At 45.7% G+C, this 17,942-nt stretch overlaps 1 protein-coding gene across 1 annotated transcript; it reads right to left on the bottom strand.

Moving 5' to 3' along the window:
* Positions 1-529: 529 nt before the first annotated feature.
* On the bottom strand, positions 530-16,679 carry IL17D (interleukin 17D). Its single transcript, XM_056858148.1, has 3 exons — positions 16,665-16,679; positions 14,333-14,628; positions 530-848 (listed from the first exon to the last, which is right to left on the bottom strand). Exons 1-3 carry the CDS (start codon positions 16,677-16,679, stop codon positions 530-532), a joined length of 630 nt encoding a protein of 209 aa, XP_056714126.1.
* Between the last annotated feature and the right edge of the window lie 1,263 nt (positions 16,680-17,942).

Genomic DNA, 17,942 nt, shown 5'->3' with positions numbered 1-17,942 from the left:
CTTTGCTTGCATTGGCAACCACAAATTTGGCTACTGAAGCAATACAAAATTTGTTGATTTCTGAATTTTACTGCATAATGTCATTTCCCCAGATCTCCAGAACTGTCATCCAGACAGTTTTTTCTCTATTTGTGTGATGTGTTTCCATGGTGAAATTTCTTAGTCTCCTTAATGCTCTAAAGCTACAGGACAGCCTTGTCACCCCTGCCTATTTTATCACCAACAGTTGTATTTCTATGTCTTTGTTTCTATTGGTCCACACATGTTTGCGCACGACTTAGTTTTCCAACCAATGTCATGAGTTGAGGCTGAGTATGTGATCCTACACCTCTGCATTTGAGGTGATGCTGACAGTCCTGGTTTGGCTATGATAGTTTCACGATGGTGCATTCACACATGCAGGTTAGATCTGATGGAAGCAACCATGAAGTGATGCAGAAGCACATGTGAAAATTAGCTCTGTAGTTCCCTGAAGCTAGAAGAGCCTCACACAAAAAAACCCTTCTGTAGCAGGTTCCATCCGTCAGCTTCATTCTGATGCCGGCTTGTCATTATGATTCACTAGCAGTTTTGCCGCTTGCTTGTCTATACTGGAATTGATGCCATCGGTGTCTTTTTCGTGTTCTGGTATGCAGGTACAACCCACAGGGATCGTGACATAATCCTCAGTGTAAACATAGCGGCCTCCGGTGCAGGATGTGGTGCGGCGCAAGATGACCGTCGGCATGTATACTGGGGTGCTCCGAAAGTGGAAATTCTCTTCCCCATACGCTCCGGTAAGGCAGCCTTTGCACAGACAGTACGCTTCAGGAATGTACTTTGGATACCTTGTGGGATCGTAGGAAATTCTGTGCCAAAGCAGAAGAATAAAGACTCAGTTTGTGCCTCCTTCCCATCCCTCCCTTCCCCAATATCTTATTTTAACCCCAGCTGGAAAAGATTATAAGCAAAACGTTGACAGTTGCTTTGCATTATGCGACGTTTCTGTTGTTATGCCAGGGGTAGGGTGGGGGAAAGACAGCTGCAGCTCTTGACGTCTTGCCACTTATTTGAAAACTGGGAAGAAAAAATCATTGGACAGCTCCCCGAATGGAAAAGACTCTCAAATAAGCACCAGTTTAGTTCTCTTGTTTATCAAATGGTAAGACCTTAAGCTCAGTCCTCACACTTGATGCACCTCAAGTGTTCGCTTGAGTGTTGCAGAAATGAATGCACCCTTCCTGCAGCTTGAAGTCCCTGTTTCTGACTCCCCTGCAAGTTCTTCACACTAACTGAATGCTTCAGTTGGGACCAGGATTGCTGAGTATTCTTTATTACTCCTGTGCCTTGAGCAGAAGCCTGAGATGCTTTCCCGTGTCCCTATGTCTCCACCCGCCCAAGCTGTACCTGCTATGTGTCCACACATCAGGCTATTGTTAGAGATGCGAGAACAGTAAAAGAAGATAGCAACCATCACCATTATTTCTCTGTGCAGTCCCAGACTGTGAATTGCACAGACGGGTATGTGTGAATGCACAGAGGATCAATCGATGAGCAACTGTTACTATAAGTACAACCCTGTTTTGTGGCCCACATGGTGGGTCAACAAGCCCCCCCCATGTGGATTTTTCTTCCTTTGCATATCAGGTATTGCCACAACTAGAAACAGGCTGTAGAACGTCGTGTGCCCCTGCCATATTTCCAACTGACCCAGAATCAAGTCTGGATGAACGAGAGAAGAGGTGTTGGTTTTTTATATGCCAACTTTCTCTACCACTTAAGGAAGAATCAAACCCGCTTACAGTTACCTTCCCCTCCCCTCCCCACAACACACACCCTGTGAGGTAGGTGGGGCTGAGAAAGCTCTAAGAGAGCTGTGAGTAGCCCAAGGTCACCCAGCTGGCTTCGTGTGTAGGAGTGGGGGGGGAAATCCAGTTCACCAGATTAGCCTCTGCCGCTCATGTGGAGGAGTGGGGAATCAAACTCAGTTCTCCATACCAGAGTCTACTGCTCCAAACCACTGCACCACACTGGCTCTATTGAACATGTGTAGTGTTTCATTTAGGGGGTTAGTTTTACGGTGTACCATTTGGCTCGCCTGCTTGATGTATCTGAAGCCATTTGCTCATTTGTACTTTTTTTGTATAGCATATTTTGATGTGATTTGGATTGCCAGGAGTAATCTGTGTGGGGCTGGAGATGAGCTAGTCCTACTGTTGGGATAGATGGCCTTTCTGTTTCTTACAATATGCCCTATTTTGCAAGGGACAATGGAAAAAAAAGCTGTATCGGAAACCTGTTTAATCTGCGTTTGGACATCACCTTTTGTAGCAGGTGCCATGATCAAACAAAGCAAGGGGAAAGGAAACAGAGAACAGAAGGACAGATCAGCTTGGCCTACATGGGGAAGCCATCAAACTGGTATCTCATTAAACTGAGAGTCAGTGTGGTGTAGTGGTTAAGAGCGGTGGACTCTGATCTGGAGAAGCTGGTTTGATTCCCCACTCCTCCACATGAGTGTCGGAGGCTAATCTGGAGAACAGGGTTTGTTTCCCCACTCCTACACACGAACCCAGCTGGGTGACCTTGGGCTAGTCACAGTTCTGACAGAGGTCTCTCAGCCCCACCTACCTCACAGGGTGTCTGTTGTTGGGAAGGGAAAGGGAAGGTGATTGTAAGCCGGTTTGATTCTGCCTTAAGTGGTAGAGAAAGTCGGCACATAAAAACCAACTCTTCTTCTCCTTCTTCTTATCCCTTTTCTGAACATTTTTGTATTATGATGGGGACATCTGCCATTCTTTAAACCTGTCTACCTAGACCTACAGACCTACATCTCCTGCTGTATTCCCAGCTATATTCAGTGTGGCTATTATAAGCCTGTTCCAGCTTCAGCTGAGTACTGGCCTAGCCAAAAGATGAGATCTACACCAATAAGACCTCTAAGGAGGAAAATGTCCCCTGTATTCCCCTCATCCCCTTGTTCACCCATATTGCTAACCATTTCGGGCCAAACTGAACTGTCCTTGCTGATCTTCAGGGGCAGCCCCACATACTGTGCACTGCATTAAGATGTACAGATGACTGACGCATGGATCACCATGGTAAGATCCATTCTATCAAGGTAGCATAAAAGCCTCCATGCCTAGGTGAAGGTGAAAAGGACACTTTTAGCCAGAGCAGCAATTCGTTTATCAAACAGTAGCCCACAGAGCTAACTCCAAAAGAATTTCACCTGAATTGATAAAGACATCTTCATAGAATCATAGAGTTGGAAGGAGCAATACAGGCCATCTAGTCCAACCTCCTGCTTAATGCAGGATCAGCCTAGAGCATCCCTGACAAGTGCTTGTCCAGCCTCTGCTTAAAGGCTGCCAGTAAGGGGGAGCTCACCACCTCCCTAGGTAACTGATTCCACTGTTGAACAACACTTACTGTAAAAAAAAAGTTTCCTAATATCCATCCAGTACCTTTCCGCCTGCAATTTTAACCCATTATAGAATCGTAGAGTTGGAAGGGACCACCAGGGTCATCTAGTCCAACCCCCTGCACAATGCAGGAATTTCACAACTACCTCCCCCACACCCCTCAGTGACCCCTACTCCATGCCCAGAAGATGGCCAAGATGCCCTCCCTCTCATGAAATGCCTAAGGTCATAGAATCAGCATTGCGGACCGATGGTCATCTAGCCTCTGCTTAAAAACCTCCAGGGAAGGAGCACTTACCACCTCCCGAGGAAGCCCGAGGAAATGCTCTGTTAGAAAATTATTGCAAGTCCTAGCCTCTGCTGCCAACAGGAATTTTTCCCTAAGTGACAGCTCTTCAAATACTTAATTCTTTTCATTGCAAAGATATGTATTTTAATGGCATTTGTTATTCAGAAGCATTCTGAAATAACTGAAGTCAAGGAACATGGAATGGCGGAGAGAAATCACCCTTCGAAACCCTAGGCTGCCATGTTTTTGATCACACCGTGCTCTCTATATCACCCAGCTGGCTGGGAGGCTGGGAATGTACATTTTGTAACAGTGAACAGATGGTCTGACTCAACCCTAAGAAAGGATGTTTCCAACTTGCAAGTTATGCTTTTGTGCATGTGGAAGGTGGGAACACAGGTTTATATAGCAGCGTTTCTGAAAAGCTTTCTTTTCGCCAAACTGTTGCTGCTGGTAAGTTCATGAGTAATAGCAGAATGGGAAACAATAGGAGTGACTCAAAGCCAAGTTGTTGATCTGTGCTCTGGGACTGGTTTGGCATAGAGATCTAGCACTTCATGGCTCAGTGAGCTGAGAAGTGGTGGAAACTGACCTCTGCCCCCACGGTGGAAAACTGAATCCAGGTTTCTGCAGCTTATGTCATAGGTAAAGCTGGGAGACACTTTCCTGGGGGGGAAAGCATATTCTTTGTGCATTCAAATTTCACTTTCAAGGCACCAAAATGTGCTATCTTGAAAGCAAATATTGTAGCACCTTAGTGCAGACTTTTCCTAAACTGGGTGGGGCTAGCTGTCCGGCCATTCCATGTTCTAGTGCACCTCAGCTGGTAACAGATTAATAATTATTTTATTATTCGCATAGCAGAGCTTTCTGTTCAAAGGAGGACAAACGAAGGTCATAGGCAGATGACAAGGAAAGGAGGACAAACAAATGGAGGGGTGGAGCTTTATCTTCTTATTTAAATAAGGTTGGGGGGTTTGCTAGCAGAAATTCCATAGGCGCTCCTTTCCCCCAGAACAACATCCACAATTATTAGAAATTTCACATGCATGGGATGACCACCTTCTGACCTAAAGAGCATCTGTGTGACCTTCAGGAGGCAGGGACAATATTTAGTCTTTCCCACATGAATTCCCAGCTTTTGTCCCCTTCCAGAGTTAAGCACGATGCCATGTTGCACACCTGCACTGATACTTACAAACCTGCCAAACCATGATTGCCTATTCAGATTTTAAACTAACCATTTGTTAGGGTGAACATCAGTGCTGACTTAAATCTGCCCGGTGGTCAACTCTGAAAAGGCCGATGAGGCTGTTCAAGCATCAAAAGGAGAGGGAGTGCTGGAGTCTGCAGGGCTTCCTTGGCTAGAATTCAGGAGTATCATGTCTTAGATCCTACCAGCTTTTCCACTGGCTAAAGTAGAAGGACCATAAACTAAATTATGCAGGTGTAGCTGTACTTGTTATAAGGAAAGCTGCACCTGCTGATTTTCTCCTCCTCTTGCCGCTATAAAAGTCACAGGAACATCACAGAAGGATACAAGTTGGCGCCTCTCTATCCTTCCTTCCAACAGGCTTTGTCCTCACAGAAGTTTCCCTCCCCCGTGTACACTTACTCATTGCTAGAACAGATCAATATATTCCCCCTTTCCCCCTTACTTTTTCCACCCAATGCAACTAAGAAGTTTGTTTACATTTCACACATTCTAGTGCATGTAGACACGCCAAGCTAAAGCAGAGATGGTTTACATTAATGGTTCGCCTCAGGCTTATGTAAACACCAAGAATTTTTAATACCTAATGCCAGAGATGCTAAAAGACCATGTGTCCTAGATGTCACAAAATGGCCTCCTAAAATTCTTTCCTGTTGTCTCATGGCCTCTGATACTAATGTCACTATAGCCATCCATCCTCAGACACCCAGCAGCCTCTTAGCAGTAGGGAGAGTGGTGGGACAAACACTTGTATGCTGGTGTGATGTTGGGCAAAATCTATGTTGACGTGCCCTGTCGGAGCAGCCAGAGGATTGTGGTTGGGCTGTAACTTGTGCATTGTTCACCCACAACTAGCTAGTGTGTTTTTTATAACGTTAAAGGCCTTTTTGGCTTTCACCACTGGAGCATAACTTGGCTTAGAGGCAAACTCATTTTGGATGCCTTAGCAAATCCAACTGTTGTCATTCAAAAAGTAGGCGCTTGGTCAACATATAAACTAACTCACTTAGGCAAAATATGGACAATAAGCCAAACCAAACGCCAAGCTTCAGGCTTGTAAGGGAGGTTATTGTCCTTTGCAGCTGGACCATAACAGTTTGAATAATACTTTATTTATTTTTTGCTCTCAGCAGCTTATTCAGAGGTGACGTAGCTAAAAACTGTCAGTCCTGAACAGCTGGCTAGATTCGATGGGCACAGATCATAGACACTACATATGTGGAAGTTAATTCTTCTGCCCCCAAATACAGCTCAAGTTAGTCATGATTAAGGGCAAAATCACACGGTACACGTAGATGCAGGATTCTGCCCCCCATGGGTTTTTATCCCAAGGAAAAGAATGCACTGAAAGCAGAAATCTTAAACAGAAAACCAGATTAAAGAGTGCTGTGTGGCCATTTTCCCTTGTCAGTTTCCATGCTCAAAACCACCCTCACTAAACTGCTTTTTCTCCCTGCAAGGGAAAAGATGCAGGGGATCTCTATAGTTAGAAGAGTGGTATGTCTGGGAGTATGTGTGCGTGTGCATTCATGTTTAAGTGGCGGGGGAGGTTGATGAGCAAACAACTTTGCAGGGAAGAAATAAAATACCCCCTTACCCTCTAGTCTGGATTTCAGTCTCCTGCATGTGCTGTTTTGTGTATTCTAATGGGGCGACTATTTTGGCTGGATTCTGCCTAGACTCAAGCAATTTAAATACCATTGAAATAAATGGGGGAAATGCATAGTTAAGTCCTATATATGTTTATCTTGGAATAAGGCTCAGTGGACACTGTGGGGCTTATTTCTGGGAATATATGCATAGGACAGCACTGCATGGCCCATGAAATTTAACGGTATATAAGAATCCCTGAGTGTGTCTGGATCATATGCTATTGTACATGGCTCCAGCAATCAAAAACTTCCCAGCACCCCATGGTTTCTCCATTCATTTCAAAGGAGGGAGCTGATCGATGTACGCATTTCTTTGTGCACCTGGAATTTTGGATTAGGGTGACCATGTATGTACCCAAAGGTCTAGAAAGTAAATAGAATTGACTGCTTTTCAGATTTCTATATACATAAACTGTGCCGTTAACTATAAATAGTATTTATAGTGGGTCAGGGTCCCTAGAGGCTATCCAGTTACAATTGCTTATTGCTGTTAACAAAATTATACCAGATTCATACCATAAATGCCTTGTTTCTCAGAGTGTCAGAAGTGAATTAACAGTGATTCAAGATGACTGCAGTCTGCAAAGGCTTCCTACAACTTGGACTGCGTTCAGGATGTCTGGAATTAGTAGTTTTGAAGAGGGGGAGACTTATTGTAGAAGAAAGAAGCAAAAGCAGCAGTAGCACGTGCGCTCTAGAATGGAAAAAATTCTGGTTTGCGTATACCGGAAGATGGAAACTGCAACTATGACAGTGTTAACAAGACTCAGAAGGTGAATGCTGCCAAATGCTTGTGTGCCTCCCTTTAGAGGCTTTAAGTAAGAAGAGACATCTTCAACGAAATCCCCGAACACTTTTTAAAATCGTCATGTAATGCCTAGAGCAGAGAGCTGTACTAGATCTTACAAAGCCGCTTCTAATTCCTTAAGGAGTTTAACTCATTTGGAACAACCAAGGAATCTCCCCACACACACACACACACACACACACACACACTTACGTTAGTACTCTGGCAGATGTGTGTGTGTATTGTGTGAGTGTGTCTTGCTTTCGGTGGCATAGCTAACTTATATTTGAGCTATGTAGATCGGTTAAGTAAACTGTTTCTTACATGAAGTTGCTCGTACCGCTGGTATCGTTTATACGGGCAAATACAGGCTCAAATGGCAGAGAATAGAACAATAGTGGAGGCTGCATCCTATGGACACTAACTCTGAAGTAAGTCCCATTGAAATAACTGGTCCTTACTTCAAAAACACAGTTGCCGTTCCAGTTGGGGGAGGAGGGGTTTGTAAGCACAGAAAATGAAAGGGTTGTGGTGGCAGTCCTGTTTCTCACATGCTTTTTCTAGAAGCTAGGGTTACTATTCCCCTAGTGGGGACAAGAGGGCCCCCTGCCCCCAGCCTCTGTTGCCCACCACTGCTTGGAACAGCAGCAGGAGAAAAAAATTACATAAATGGCAGCGAAGTGCACACCAGTACTTCACTTCCAGTGAAAACCTGGAAGGGAGGTAGGGTAACTCTAGGAATCGCTGCAAACTCTCCACAAAGCTTCTGGCAACTCCTAGAGCTACCCTACCTCCCTTCCAGGTTTTTGTATGGGGGGGGGGAATGGAGGTTAATCCTTTTCCTTATGTGGGGCAATATCCCGACACTCACTTGTTGTGGGATACGCCACCCTAGTAAGTCAGCAGAGTAAAAAAAAAAAAACAGCCAAAAGGTAAGTGGAGGAATATAAACAGCTCACGTATGTATGATAAAAGAAAACTGTATTTATTAAAAGATTATAAGGTTCTGTACATAAACAACATTCTCTCCTTAAGAGGCTTGTGCTATTCTTATATTCACCTGAAACATTGTTACTTATTTCATTGCGTGTGAGGCAGAGAGCTAACACATAGTTACACAGAGAGACGTCTGACTTCTGACAGGATCTTAGACTGACTTCATACAGAGTGAAATACTGAGTGCATCTGACAGTTGGCAGAGTCCGTTAGAACCAACTGCCACCTGAAGGGAGGGGCCAACTCCACAGGAGCTCAAAGCCCCCTGCCAATCAAACTAGGCCCAGCACTAAATCCAACAGTTTTCACTGGAAATAATGCTGCGGCACTGACCAGGTCACAGGCTCCCCCTCCCCTCCCCGCTTTATCATACCTCCCGCTGGTTCCCAGGCAAGGCCCGGCAACTCTAGTATGAGCCAACATTCACATTTCAATCCAGGTTCAGCGCTCCAGTTTATGGGGAAGAAGCAAACTCTTAATTTATCCAAGCATCTTCATTTGGACATCATAAGAAACTGGAGTGTGACTGAAGACTTCTGAAACCAGGAAGTCCTCCATTTGTGCGCCATCTGCAAAGGGAGTAGGAGGGAACAGGCACCCACAAGCTGGTGCCCTCAGCTACAGATCTTTATGAATGCAAGATAGAATCTGAACAGGCATCTTTGCATTGTCCTAGATGGACGTCCTAGATGACATTTTTGTGATTTCAGCAACAAAATGGCCCTGAGTGATCTTGTTCATTCACCAAGATTGAGAGCTTCTAGCTTAGCCTTTCCCCTGCAAGCTTTCAGCTTGGTGGGCAGCATTTCCCATGGGGGCATGGTTTCATCAATCCCCTGTATGTAACAGACCACACCTGGGAAAGGACTATTAATGATGAACTTGCGATGTAAAGATGAAGCCAATCAACCTACAGATATAGACCTGGTTCCTCCACTAGACCAAGAGCTTCAACGACTTATCATATAAATATATTTATTTATTTATTTATTTAAAACATGTATTAGCTGCCATTCTTTCTTACAGAGCTCAAGGCGGTTTACAACATAAATACCAATAGAAACGGGTACATTCCTGTTCATAATCTAGGTTCTGTCTCCTGAACCAGCTGACATTTGCAAACACCCCGCTTTTCTCCCCAGTGGGGACCCCCCAGTGGATTACAGCATCATTCTCCCCTCCTCTATTTTATTCTCAAAACAACCCTATAGAGTAGGTTATGTTGAGAGTATGCAACTGCCCAAGGTCGCCCACAGAACATCCACGGGCAAGTGGGGACCTCTCGATTCCTCTCAGTTCCTAGTCCAACATTCTAACTGCACGACACATGCTGATACACGGTGCTACTGAGCTAAAAGTCCAAAGGCTGATTGATGTCAGACCTGGCCCAGGACATGCCTACGGAGTTCCACAAGATGCCTTGTACGCCTCTTATGAAATACTCCAGTTGACTGGCCTAGGAATGCAGCCACATGAACAGGAAGGCTGTAAAAAAGGTGCCATGATGAACGACAGTATATCAGACTGGGGTGAGCTGTCCAGGAAGGAAGTGCAGTGGAAGCATTTAGATCTGGATTTATTTACTACCATTATTATTACTAATCTGGAAACCTAAACAGGTTAATGACAGCTGGAGATGATATCACATGGGGAGCTGGCAGACAAAACACTGAGGTGAAAAGTAGTACAAAGAGGCCTGTGTAGAAGGGAAATGCACAGAGGAAAAAAGACACTGAAGTAGAGATCTGAGGAGGGGCTGTGGCTCAGTGGTAGAGCATCTACTTGGCATGCAGAAGGTCCCAGGTTCAATCCACGGCATCTCCAGTTAAAGGGACTAGGCAAGTAGGTGATGTAAAAGACCTCTGCTTCAGACCCTGGAGAGCCACTGTTAGTCAGAGTAGACAATACTGACTTTGATGGACCAGTGGTCTGATTCAGTATAAAGCAACTTCATGTGTGACCAGTTCACATCACTTCTGTATGGAAGACACAAGTGGGGGGGGGCCTCCTCTCTTGACACTTAACCCATCTGCCTGGCTCCCCCTTCTGCCTGGAACTCCTTCCTTCCTGGGACATCTTTGTGGTGACACTTTTTCTCTGGATCTCTTATGGCTGCCTCATACTGTGTCAGACAATCAATCTATCAAATCAGTATCTGACTGGCAGGGCTCTTCGGGGTCTCGTGGAAGTCTCCCAATCACCTACTACTTATCCTCTTAACTGGAGATGCCGGGAACTAAACCTGGGACTTTCTGCATGCAAAGCAGATGCTCTGCCACTGAGCCACAGTCCCATTTCGCCTCAAGGCTAACCTTTTCTGGGAGGTCTTAGGACTTACCTAACAACATTCAGCCCTTACTGAAACAAAGCCTGACTGTTTGTATGTAATGAGTTCTTTAATAATTTTAGCAACCCCTACACATTTTGATTGCAGCTTTGTCAGAGGAAATCTTTCAGATTCTTTCTAGTAATGTCCCCGTTCATTACTTTTGCTTTAATGCATGTATGGGGATGTTACTAGAAAGAATCTGAAAGATCCCCCCTGACAGAGTTGCAATCGAAATGTGTAGGGGTTGCTAAAATTATTAAAGAACTCGTTTCCCTCTGCACCATTTGTTTCTTTGCCTTGGTTTTGCCTTGGTGTGGCCCCCTTCTTTTCTTCACTGCTTGTACATAACAACATTTGCTCATGTTAATTCCTGTTAACTTTGCTATTCAAATTCTTCAGTAGGAAGGGAACACAAAGGTCCTTGGGGTCTCTAAACATTTGCGCAATGATAAATTTACAAGCCTCCAACACAACTGAAATAAATGGGCAAGAGGCCTTAAAGGCACTTGTCCATGATCTTCAGTAGGGATTCTTTTGAGTGTTTTCAGAATCACTGGCATTCATTTTTTTAGGAACTATTATTTATTTATTTACTTCATTTATACCCCATTTTTCTCACCAATGGATACCCAAAGTGGTTTACAACATTCTCCTTTCCGCCATTTTATCCTCACAACATCCCTGTGAGGTAGGTTATTCTGGGAGAGTGTAACTGGACAAAGGTCACCCAGCAAGCTTCTGGGGCAGAGCTGGGATTTAAACCTGGGTCTCCCGGATCATAGTCTGACACTCTTAACCTCTACGCCATGCTGGCTCAACTAAAGACATTTATTTAACTCTCCATCTCGGAGCTCCAAATAAATCAACAGGCACCAATGCATCTAGTAATAAGGCATGCAAATAATTACTAGCTTCTATAGTTCCAAAAGGAGGGAGAACATTGCTGCTTGTTTTGATAAGGTTTGGAACACCTAGCACAATCTTACGGAGCCTGCACAATACAGTAAAGTAGCATCTGGTGTTCCCAAATGTTTTAAGACACCTGTTATTGATACCTGAGCTTAGGACTAATTCACTGCCTTCAGCAATCCTCCGTGGCAGATTCCTGAAAACACCTTACGCTGAAAGAGTCTGCAGATGTGGCGCAGGATGTCCTGACTCCCTGTCTCATATTCTTTTGGACTTCCATCTTTATGATTCCCCAAGAGGAAACCTCATAAAACCTATAGTTTTGAACTTCTCCTCAAATAATACGAAAATACTTTACAAACTGTTAGCTGATAAGCACCCTGAGATAACTGAAAACGTGGCAAAATTTCTGAAGATAGTAGTCAACCGATGGGAATCTTGTCGAAAGTAGAATCACATTAAGGAATGATTTATATTAATTTTATTTTACTCTAACTTTTATTCTTTTATATACTGCAGATTGTACTATGGCAATAAAGGTATTTGAAATTTGATACCTGAGTTCTGCTTTGGTTTGTGGAGGGCTTGCAATCCTATCATTACATAAAGATAGGGTCCATTCAAAAGAAGAATGGCTTCAAATGTCTTCATCCTGATTTTGTAAATGGCCTTGACAGGACATTACCACTGGTTGATAAATAGGATGAGAGGGTTGGTGATTTCCAGCTTAGACTCTGTAGAGCAGCCTTACGTGACCTGTGACTGGTCAAATTTAAGTAAGGTCTGTTTGGGGTGTTTCAGCACATGAAGGAAGTTTTGCATACAGGTTTAGCACCTAGTTTTTCTTTCTTGTAAACATGATTTCAAAATAGATTGACTTGGTTAAAAGCCCACATTGAGAACACAGCTGTTTTTATCTCACAGGTTTTTTTTTTAACTAAGCCAGGCAGAAGACAAGCCACAAACCAAATGTTTATTGAAAGTCCTTTAAACAGCAACACTTTTATTTCCTACAGAGCACAAATGTTGCCGTTCATTCACGAAAATGAATGCATTGTAACATGAACTCCTATTTCTAAAGCTAGAAATTATTCTGGTTTTTGAAATCGGAAGTGCCTTTTGTGACATATTTATGCACAATTAAAATAGCATTTCCCCAAATTTTAAGGATGGACTAAAAATACAACATCCTTGTAAATAATGGCTGTGGGAAGGCTAGAGTACCCATCCCCTACTCTGCTTTCTAAATTGCTCACTTAAGTCAAGTTACACCCTTTTGCATCTATTTAAGTCCAATGGTTTTAGAAGGGTATAACTCCTTTAGGATGGCACTGTTAATCTATTCACTAATATTTGGACTACAGGCTATTAAATTAGAAGGGATAAAATGAGTCAGCTCAAGTGCAGCACTCATAGCGTTGCCCTAATTAACAGAGGCAGCACTATGCGAACTGTGCGCACAGCTCTTCCAGCTGAAGGGCCAGTCCATCTCAGGCCAGAAGGGAAATGAGGAGAGCCTTTATCAGAGCCTCGATATTGCTAGCCCTGACAGAAGGCTGCCCTGACCTGGATGGCCCAAGCAAGCTGGATCTTGTCAGACCTTGGAAGCTAAGCAGGGTAGAACTTGCTTAGTATTGGGGTGGGAGACCAACAAGGAAGTCCAGGGTTGCTATGCAGAGGTAAGCAATGGCAAACCACCTCTGTTAATCTCTTCCCTTGACAACCCTATAAAGGTAAGGTAAAGGTCCCCTGTGCAAGCACCGGGTCATTCCTGACCCATGGGGTGATGCCACATCCCAACGTTTACTAGGCAGACTTTGTTCATGGGGTGGTTTGCCAGCGCCTTCCCCAGTCGTCTTTACCCCCAGCATAACCCTATGGGGTCACCATAAGTTGGCTGCGATTTAGTGACATTTGCCACCACCAATATACTTATTTATTAAGTCTCTTTTTCTTTCTTTTGTAGTCTAAAGCCATGAATTTATATGAAGCCTGTCTGACCCTACTTCAAGTCCAGGGTTGCTACGCAATGGCAAACCACCTCTGTTCATCTCTTGCCTTGAAAACCCTACGGGATTGCCATAAATCAGCTGTGACTTGATAGCACTCCACCACCACCAGCAAAAAGCTGCACAGTACAGACTTGTGGGGGAGGAGTTTTTTCATTCATCCTTCCAGCTATAGAGCAAGCAGTTGTGGAGCAGTGTGCGTAAGTGATGTGTGTGTGAACTAATCACCCATCTTCTTGGTGTGTGGCTGTCCTCTACAAAGGCCAGGGCCTCCATAGCCCTGGCTCCGGCCTGGTGGAACTCCCTCCCCAGTAACATCAGGGCCCTGCGGGACCTTAAGAGTTCCACAGGGCCTGTAAGACGGAGCTTTTCCACCAGGCCTATAACTGAGGGCAGCTGCGGATGTCATCTGCTGACTTCCCTACCCCCCTCCTTTTGGTTCTGCCTGATTATGCGTTTGGGGGGGGGGCTCTGTCTGACTGCCAAGTGCTCAGTAGCCATTATGTTCCTAACTGAGCACTATCTATTGTTTTAATGTTGTAGGTAAGATTGATTGATCTTATTGCAATGATATTGGATGTTATTTTTAATGTATATGTATTATGTCTATATTTATAATTTTATGTTGTTACCTGCCCTGAGCCCGGCTTTGGCTGGGGAGGGCGGGATAAAAATTTAAATAATAAACAAACAAACAAATAATATCACATTAAAAGGAAAAAATGGAACATGAGATAAGATTACCTGTATGACCAAGGGGAGACACTGTTGAGATTGATGGGGAGCCGGTAATTCTTATCCATAGAAGACCTGCTTCCCACAGGGCAACTGATATTGTGCTCTTTTTCCAGCGGCTCCAGCTGCAGGGTGTGGTGGAAGGCACTGAGCACTCCAGCTGTAAGTCTCCCATACAGCTGTTCCAGAAGCTCCTCAGGCCGGTCGGCACAGGTTCGAGTCCGCGTTGGGCGTTTGCTCACCTTGAAGGCCTCTAACCCAAGGAAATGCAGCCCGCATAAGAGAATCCCAGCAAGCACCCACACCTGTAACAGCCGAGGAGGAAGCAAGAAAGAATGCTTTCAAGCATGCACTTTAATGTTCTGCAATATTTTAAGAAGAACAAAGTAAACTGTTTTCTTTTTTTACATTTTACAGGGCTGTCATAGCTAAAGCAACCTCCTACTGTTTAAGATTAACCTCAGAATATATGTTCTCCATAATGTAGACAGGACACTGTGAAGTCCTACTAGATCTCAGTCCCCAAAACAGTAAGAAGAAGAGTTGGTTTTTATATGCTGACTTTAAGGGAGAATCAAACCAGCTTACAATCACCTTCCCCTCCCCACAACAGACACCCTGTGAGGTAGGTGAGGCTGAGAGAGTGTGACTAGCCCAAGGTCACCCAGCTGGCTTCATGTGTAGGAGTGGTTCACCAGATTAGCCTCCACCACTCTTGTAGAGGAGTGGGGAATCAAATCCAGTTCTCCAGATCAGAGTTCACCACTCCACCATTCTTAACCTCTACACCACACTGGCTCTCACCTATGTACAGTCATTTTTGCTGTGTATGAGGATCTGTGCATATGAACTCAACCAAGGGAGCACACTTCCAGCATTAACAGCACAAATCACCTCTTGGAATTGTACCTTCCGTCCGGCATCCCCCAAGCAGGTGACCACTCCAGCAATTTGCTAAAGGGTTGGGGCACACAGGACTCAGTCCAGCATGGATCTTCACCTGCATACTGATGGTAGGTGGACTGTTAAACTCATTCACCTGCAGGACCTGATCTTTGTGAGACCACCTGTCAATCTGAATTTGAAAATGCCCTTCGCCTTAGCAACCCAGTTCCTAAGTGAGAGGCAACGTTGCATCGGCTAAATGGATTGATTGGGGGTAAATTTTGGCATCTGTTCACCAAGTCCAGTTGGGAGGCAATGCTTTTCACGGCGGCAACATTTGGTCCTCTGCGTCGTGGCAACTCGAGGGCCATTTATGCATGGGAGGTTTTGCCTTGGATTTGCCGCTCTCTAGATGCACATGTTCCCCATCCAAATTCTAAAAACTCAAAAATAAACCCCCATACAGAGTTTTGAGAATTTGGATGGGGGAAATGTGCATCTAGAGAGTGGCAAATCCGAGGCAAAACCTCCCATGTATAAATGACCGAGGACTTCTGGCTCTTGCTTCTCCTCGCCCTCACAGGCTGTGCGCTTCTCCTGCGCTTCTGAAGCTCCTTAAGGTTATCATTAAGGTTATAATATCCGCGTTATCATTAGGGAATCCCCCGGGGCGGGGAACCTCCGTCCACGCTTTCTGGCGAAGCCAAACTGAAACGCTGACCAGAGTCCTTTCCCCAAGTTTGCCAGCGGTTCCCTGGACAGAGGGCTCATCGACCCTTTGACGCGCCAGCGCTGAGCTGCTCCAAATGTCCTAACGAAACACATAAATGCATCACCGCTGAGGATCGCGGATTAGCCAGCGCCTGGCCCCTCCACCCCCACCCACTCCCCAGGCAAGCGGATTTGGGACCAGGCGTCCGCCGGGGATGAGCGGTGCAAATCCCAGTGCAATCCTCGCCAAAGGCCATTGATGCACGGCAGGTTTTGCCTGGGATCTGCTGCTCTCTAGATGCACATTTGGCCCATCCAAATTCTCAAAACTCTACATGGGGGCTTATTGTGGAGTTTGAAGAATCTGGATGGGCCAAATGTGCATCTCGAGAGCAGCAAGTCCCAGGCAAAACCTCCCGTGCGAGCCGGGAGCAGCAAAGAAGCCCGGCGATCGCAACCGGGAGAAATTGAAAGGCCATTTGATGCCCGGGAGGCTTCGCCTCGGCTTTGCCGCTCTCTCGATGCCCGTTTCCCCCATCCCAATTCTCCAAACGAAAAAAGAAGCCTCCCGGGCAGAGTTTTGAGAATTGGGATGGGGAAACGGGCATCTAGACGGCCGCAAAGCCGAGCCGAAACCTCCCGTGCGTTTTTCTCCAAAGTTGCCAAGGGCGCGTGGATCCCTCCCCCCCGCCGCCGCCGCCGCCGCTTCCCTGGCCGCCCTCTCCAAAGCCCCGCCGGTCCTTACCTTGACCCGCGGCATGGTGGCGTCCGGGCCGGCGCAAGGAGCCGAGGGGAAGCGGCGGGGCAGCGGGCGGGGATGCGGGACGCCGTCCGTCCGCCCTCTTCGCCGCCTCGCCCCTGCCTGCCGGGGCCAGAAGCATCTTCCGCCCCGGCGGAGAGGAGGAGGGCAGGGTTGCCAGGTCCCTCTTCGCCACCGGCGGGAGGTTTCTGGGGCGGAGCCTGAGGAGGGCGGGGTTTGGGGAGAAACTTCAATGCCATAGAGTCCAATGGCCCAAGTGGCCATTTTCTCCTGGGAATTGATCTCTGTCGGCTGGAGATCAGTTGTAATAGCAGGAGATCTCCTGCTACCACCTGGAGGTTGGCAACCCTAGAGGGGGGGCTGCTTTTCAAAAGCCTTGCAGTAGCTGGGGAGTGGGGTTGGACTGGAGAGGGTGCAGAGAGTTGGAGAAACCTCAAGCCTCTTGACCTTTAGCAAAGGAACCAACCAGGATACCCCTGTTGGCTTTGAAAGGTGGAATTTGCTTGGCAGGTTCCGAATGGGAAAAATAAGCCAGGTCCAGTACCCTGGTTGGTTCCTTTGCTAAAGGTCAGGAGGCTTTCGGCCTGCTCCGGATTTTCTTTTCCACCACTTGCTCCCCCTGGAGCTCTCCAACTTTCTGCAAAAGCATCCCCCCCCCACCACTAGCATCAGAGAACATCAATGACCCTATATAGAGGAGGATGTCAGCTCAGCTGTAACTTGACAGGGGTAACTGTGTAAAAAAAATTCACATCCATGCCTTAGAGCTGTTTTTATGCCATGCAGAAATCATACATTGTTTTACCGGTGGATATGGATGTGAGTTCCATGTAAAAAACCCATGTGAGGTGCTGTGGCTTGGATCTATGTACTGATGTCACAGTGATGCAAAGAAATCACAGGATATGCAATTTTTACAGTGCAGTCCATTAAGACATGAGAGCCACGATCTGAGAATGCATTTTGGGGAGAATCCATGTAATCAAACTCTGTGACGAGCTGAGCCTCAGCACCATGTTTTTTTCTGCCATGAAGCCAACAGTCACATGAAGTGCTGACTCCACGAATTTATAATGCAGGTTATGTTACCGAGTTATCAACCTCAAGGTGGGACCTGGAGTTTTCCCAGAATTGCAACTGATGACCAGAATACAGAAATCAGTGCTACACAGTAGAGAAACAGAAATCCTAGAGTAAAATCACATCCCCACTAAGCTCACTCCCCAAACATCAACCCTCCCCGGGACACCCTCTCAATCTTTA

The sequence above is a fragment of the Euleptes europaea genome, chromosome 12 (assembly GCF_029931775.1).
Source record: "Euleptes europaea isolate rEulEur1 chromosome 12, rEulEur1.hap1, whole genome shotgun sequence".
NCBI classification, from domain to species: Eukaryota; Metazoa; Chordata; class Lepidosauria; order Squamata; family Sphaerodactylidae; genus Euleptes; species Euleptes europaea.
Note: the sequence above shows the minus strand (reverse complement) of the source record. Positions and strands in the feature narration are given on the sequence as shown.